General features: G+C 26.0%; 1 protein-coding gene across 1 annotated transcript; it reads left to right on the forward strand.

Moving 5' to 3' along the window:
• Nucleotides 1-3,109: 3,109 nt before the first annotated feature.
• Nucleotides 3,110-3,754, forward strand: LOC105116132 (uncharacterized). Its single transcript, XM_011013340.1, has one exon. It carries the CDS (start codon nucleotides 3,110-3,112, stop codon nucleotides 3,752-3,754), a length of 645 nt encoding a protein of 214 aa, XP_011011642.1.
• Nucleotides 3,755-7,133: the final 3,379 nt, after the last annotated feature.

Raw genomic sequence — 7,133 nt, forward strand, 5'->3', positions numbered from 1 at the left:
TTTATAATTTGTACAATTAACCTCCCTGTGGTTCGACCCCGGTCTTGCCGAGTTATTTATTACTTCGACACTCCTGCACTTGGGAGAAGACATCAATCTTTTCGTCGTGTCACACACTCTCTTAATCAATACAAATAATGTACTAGATTTAAAATGCGTGTTTAATAATGTACCATAGAGTGATTTTTTAAAATATTTTTTAATTTAAAATTATATTTCTTATATTTAACATCAGCCATTAAAATTATAAAAATATATTTAAAAAACATACAAAAACTTAAAAAATGTTTTTAAAATATATTAAATCACATTATCAAACATACATAAAGTATAATGGATGCACTCCTAGCAAAAACATTTACAACACCTCGAAGGAAGGCTACTGAACATTCGGCGTGCATTACAGGCCTTAAATCTTGTTCGTAAATTTAAATCTCACTCACCCAGCTAGTTCAAAACTTAAACCTTGTTTGTTCACGGAAAGTTCTAAACTTTTTTTATATTGGTTTATTATTAAAAAAATTAATTAATTAAAATTTTTTATAAATTAAAAAGTAATTTCACTTGATTTTCATAAAAATATTTTTTTAATATACTTTTAAGAAATTTTAAAAAAATAAAAAAAATCAGTTATTTATTGATTATATCAAATTTGATCCTTAATTTTTTGGTTTCTATATATTTTATTTTGATTTTTTTTAGTTTCATCCCTTTGATTTAATTTAATTTTTATATCAATTTTTATCCTTATTTTTTTCTCTTATTATTTTTTAATTGAATTTTTTTTATTTATCAAATTTAGTCCCTTTTTTATTGCTATTTATTTTATTTGAAATAATTTATAAAATTAATTTTTTAAAATTTCATTATCTTTGATCTTTATTATGTCATATTTAGCCTTCATTCTTTTAATTATTATTTATTTTATTTAAAATAATTTATAAAATTAGAAAACAATTTCCATTACGTCCTCCTTCAACTTTTTCATTTGTCAGATTTAATGAACTTGAAAAAAATTGAAACATGAATGGGTTATGTTCCCGGTATATTTAATTTTAGTGTGTATCTATTGTAGTCAATCAATTGGTTACCTTGAAATTGACTTTGTTCATGTAACAATATTTAATTTTAATAAAATTTTTATTAATATTTAATATTTATCAAATATTTAATTAATAAATTTAATATTTGATTAATAAATCTAGAGTAAAAATAAAGTCATTGGAACAAAAATATTTTGCAAAGAAAATTATAAAATAATTATGAGATTCTTATTGTATTAAAGCATTGTTTCTAGTTAATACTTTATTAAAACTAGACATTAATTAGAGTTGTTGAGATTGATACATATTATAATTTTTTCTCTATAAAAGAAAGTAATTGTTCATGTAAATTGAGGTATGAGAAATACCTAAAATTAATATGTATTTTTTTATCTAATAACATGTACACTGAACCAATTCTCATGAGAATCTCATATTGAGAAATCATTTGTGCATGTAGAAATGCTCATGTGATAATCATACAAGTGATTTATAGAAATGCTCATGAGAATCAAGGGTAACAAATGGGCAAATATTAAGTATAATATAAATTATATGAATGTATTTCAATAATTAAGAGAGGATTCATTATCCTAGATAAATTTACAAAATATTTTATTTGTTTTTAAATAGTATTAATTATAATTTTTTGTGCAAAATAGAATGAAATTTAAAAATAATTTTAAATATTATTGAAATAATCAATGAATATGATGTTAAGAACAAACATGATTTGACAAAATATACACATTCCATGCTATAATATCTAAATAAAAATATTATTAATGAAAGAATAATAATTATATTAAGAAACTGAACATCGAAAGGTTAAATTAAATCAATTATAATTTTTTTAATATTTAAGGGATTATGATAAGTTGGTAGATATTGTACTAATCTTCAAATATAAATCAATCAATTGTTGAATTGATAATAAATTATTTTTTAAATTTATTTAATCATATTGTATTTAGGATTATGATTTATATTATAGTAAACTTGTTAGAGACCATAAAGGACCACACACATAAGAATCATTGATCATAAATTAAAATGAGATGATTAATTAAGTGCAACCTGATTGTAAATAAATTTTAAAAATTAAGGACAAAGTATAATTTATATAGGGAATCACAATTCTAAATTAAGAAAAATCAAATTTGAACTTTTTTGAATAAATTTTTAAAATTATCCTGGAGTAATAAATGTGATATTATTCAGGAAAAAAATGATATTTTATTATTTATTGGATTTTCAGGTTTTTTAGTAATAAAATGTTATAATTCTTGTTTTCCGTACAACATACAATAATATAGAAACTATATAAATTACAAAAAAACTGAAAAACATGGAAAAAAAGAAGAAGTTAGCACTTAAAATAATAATAATCTTCCTTTTAAAAAAGTTTAAAAGATTTTTCATTAATGATTTGTATAAATTATCTTTAAAAATTAAACTTAAATGACTTTTGAATTGTGATTGTACTTAAAAACTGAACTTCAATGAATGGTAAATTGTTATAAATCAATTTTAAAATAATTATTCAAATCTAAAATGAATTTATTATATTCAAGTAATATTTGTATAACTTTAATTTTAAATTTATTCCATAAAATTCTTAAGACCTAAAAAAAAAAACACTTTTAAATTTATTATTTTTATTGAGAATATGTATTTCAGAAAACCAACAAATTAAAATATAAAAAACATTTTTAACTTATTTTTCACTACAATAATAAATATAAAAAAATAATCTATTTTTTTTAAATAACTTCCAAAAGTTAAATTGGCTTACGATAAGGCAAATCCGCCTCATCAATCACCGTCATCGTTAACTCTCCCCAAATTCAGTCCCTCTCACTTATGTTTCCAAGAAATTACACCAAAACTCTCCTAACACCGGCAACATGTAATACCAATTCCTTCTCACCCCTCGTCTCTATCTTTATCCCCTACACTCACCGGCTATAACCGTTGAAACTTAGCCATTAAAGAAAATAAATTTATTATCGTATCTAATGTAGTACTACTATCGTTGCTGTGTTTTCCGGTCTTCGCTGTTAGCTATGAAAGCTCTAAACAATCTAGGAACAGTGCTTACAGTTGTCTTCTCGGTCTGTCTTCTTGCTCTGGTCTTCGAGATCCTTTACGTTCTCTGGCGCCGAAGAAGATTCCTCCGACGGAGTGTTACAAGTTCTGTTGCTGACGGGGAATTCAGCAGTAATAGCGATTCACTCTACACGAAGCCGTCTAAAGAGCTTCTCTACTTCTTCTGCTGGAAAAACCAAACTACTCGCATCGAACCTGACTCTACAACACCACAAGAAGCCTCCGCGGTGGCTCCGCCAGTTCCAGCAGATGGTGCAGATGCGTTGGTGGAGGAGATGTTGAAGTTGCAAGGGATGTACGGACCATCGAGAGTTTTGTTTACTATTAAGGAAGAGGAGATGGAGGTAACTGAGAACGACGACTCGTCGATAGAGAACGAGCTTGTTAAAAGCAAGAAGAGGAAAAAGAGTAGTAGTGATTTTTGTTTTGAAGGAGCAGTTGCTAATGATGTGGTTGTTGAGGTTGAGGTTGATGATGTAGCGACGCCGTTTTGGACACCGTGTGCATCTCCTCAGTATTATTATACTCCTTCACCCTCTCCTCCTCGCGATGGAAATCAATCACGCAAGAATTCAGGGATGAAGTCAGTGTCGTCGTCTTAGGTGATTCTGGTGAGAATACGACGATGTCGTTTGTTAGCATAGAAATTCATACTTCATAGTTAGGAGAAAGGAAGCGGTGAAAATGTGACCGGCTGGTTAGCGGGTCGCCGGAGTAATTATTATAAAATGGTATTTGTATGTACGTTGTTTTGGAAAAACAGTAGCCCTCTTTTATTTATGTATTTTATTTTGACTCAACAAATGCTTCTGATCTTGCCACGTTAGCATCAAGCTACTAAAGCAGCAAAACGATATGACGTGGCAAGATCACAGGGGAGGCTGGACATAACTTGGATGTTACTGCACTTTCTTCCATTGATGACGAGGCAGGGAAGACAAGCAGAGACGATAGTTGGTGACTTGGTTCCACCTAGATGCTTGCCGCTTTGGTCAAATATTTTTTGGAAAAATTTAAAATATTTTTAAAAAACATTAAAAAAATGTGAAAAAGCTTTCATAACATGTTTTTTTTTTCATAAAATCCAACTAAAAAATATTTATAAAGCAATTTGAAAACAATTACAAAATCTAACTCTCAACAAAACTATACATAAATTAAAAAATAAATAATTTAAAAACAAAAAAAAATCACGAGTCTACCCGAATTAACTTGATAAATTCATGATCACTATAAGACTAGAATAACTTAATAGAAATCAAATAAAAAGATATTACAAAACTCAATTCTTAATTTACTAAACTTGTAATTTATGTCATGAGAATAAAATCATCCTATAGAATGCCAATTGAAAAAGAAAATTATAAAATTTAACTCTCAATCAATTCATATTATTGAAGGACAAAATAAAAAAAAAAACAATTAAAAAAAACTAAAAAACCCATAACCTAAATCATGAGATTAAAATAACTTAATAGAAATCAAATCTAAAAAAAATCACAAATCTCAATTTCCAACCAATAACATATTAAAAGCTAAAATTTTAAAGACATTAAAAAAAATGATAAAAAATAGCCTGAGTTAACCTAGATAACTCTTCAAACCTGTGACTTTAATCATGAAACTAGGATCACCCTCATAGAAAGTAAATTAAAAAAACTTTTAAAGACTAATCCCTAATTAACTTAATGTTAAAAATTAAAATTAAAAAAAAACACAAAAATTGCATATCATAATCAAAAAAATAAAAATAAAAATTAATATAAGAGCCAGATTGACTAAGCAATGCATGGAACACGAGACTAAGAGAGAGAAAAAAAAATAAAGAATAGGGGATGCTAATGAAACACCACAGCTTATCTTTCACCGTGTACCATTTTATCATATAACTCTTACCAAGATGACTTAAGATATATGACAAAATAACTTTTTTAGAGGTCAAAGAGGCCTCATGCTCCTCCATAGAGTGACAACACTCCTCACTTACTAGCATGTGTAACACACACACCAAGCATTCCACAACAGCTCGATCAATTTCATCATTACTGTTGTTTTGGTTTCCAATTTGATCTTCAAGCCTTAATTGTCTTAAATCAATAAAATTAAGATTTATTTTGTGACTGAACATCAATCACACCCTAAAATATTTTCTCGATATCGCAAAATTCCCATAATTAGACAATAAAAAAAATTATTAAATTTAATTTCAAATAAAAGTTATAAAACTCAATGTGAAAGGATTGAATTGATTTTTTTTTTTTGATAGACTAAAAAAGGGTTGAACTATCTCTTGGCATTTCAATTCTTAATTCTAGCAAGAAAAATAGGTTGAATATATATTAATTGTTTAAATTTGATTTTTATAACTTTAATTATTTTAAATTAATATAATTTTATTTAATTTCACCAAACTGAACAACAAGTAATTTTTTTAATATTATAAAATCCCTTAACATAAATAACCAAAATAAACTATCAAGTCTAATTCTAAATAAATATATCATTAAAGAAACAAACAAAAAAAATTTGAGGAATTAAAATAAAAAAGCTGGAGAATAATAATAAATTTTAAAAAAGAAAACAATATGAAACACTATTAAAATCTGTGATTTTTTTTCAAAAATGTTACAATCTTTATTTTTTATTTTTTTTAAATGTAATTTTAATGTGATTTAATTTTGGTCGTACTAGGGGGTGGGTGCCAAGCAAAAGATTGGAGGTAAATTTTCAGGGTCGTACTAGGGGGTGTGCTAGTAGGGGTATACGAAAAGAAAGGAGGGAGAGTGCAATTAATTGTCACATGGTGCCTCTGGAAGTAGTCTGATTTTTGAATGACTAATTCAATTACAGTGGCTCTTTGTTATTCGCTGCATCGTTCATTCATTAAAGCCTGGAGAGTCACTAAAATTTCCATGGGCTTTGTGACGGCCCATTAAAAACAGCACCTACCCCTACTAGCTACATTTGTCTTTCCTAATTTACAAGGCTCGTTTGGCTATGTGACGTCCGTGCTTCTATAATGATTTTTTAAAATTAATTTTTTTTATATTTTGATGTGTCAAAATGAAAATTAAATTTTTTAAAAAATAAAAAATATTTTAAAAAATAATCATAACTACAATACTAAATATTATATTAATGCAGTAAAAATAAGGATTATGACAATAATTAACTAGTTTCCAAACTATAGACTGTTTTTTTGAACATTGCTCCTGAATCCTTCTTAATTGACTTTAAATGCTAATTGCAAAACTCGTAGATGATCTTATATATATTTTTTAAATGAATTTGGCTAACGGTTACCCTTAAAACACTTATTAATGTTTTTAAATCATTAATGTATTTGTTTGTTTATAATTTAATGGAAAAAATTAAACACATTATTATATAAAATAACAATTATTTAATGTATTTACTTAGTATCATTGATTTTTATTTGAATATTTTATTTTCATTTCTTTTTGCAACACAATTCAAGTCTAATAAATAAATGTATTTAAAAAATGCCTAACCGATGTTACAAGGACACTTATTAACTTTTTCCTTTTTTAATATTATATTTAGTAGCTTAAAAGAAATCCTGCGAAATTTTATGATACTCAAATTCTATAATTACTCAAATTCTATAAATTATCGTTAGGTTTTGCTCAAACAGGTGTAACAATATTAAATAATTAAAAACAATGCTATATCATTAAAAAAAAAAAATACACTTTCAATAAACTTTTTTTCTCTTTCAATTTCAGGAGAAGTTTTTTCTCTCAACCTCTTCTGAAAAAAAAAAAACAGATTATAGGTTTTCTAGTTGAATTAGGAGTTAAATATGCAAAGTTAGAGGTAGGGTTACAATTAAAAGTATTCATCTACTTTAATTATTTTTTAAGATTTTTGAATCTTTTAACTAAGCAAAAATTTTAAGATTATTTTAATCTTTTTTCTCTTTTTAAAAAGATTTGGAAAGAAAAAATCTTTTCAGCTAGC

The sequence above is a fragment of the Populus euphratica genome, unplaced genomic scaffold (genome assembly GCF_000495115.2).
Source record: "Populus euphratica unplaced genomic scaffold, PopEup_1.0 scaffold863.1, whole genome shotgun sequence".
In the NCBI taxonomy this organism is placed as follows: Eukaryota; Viridiplantae; Streptophyta; class Magnoliopsida; order Malpighiales; family Salicaceae; genus Populus; species Populus euphratica.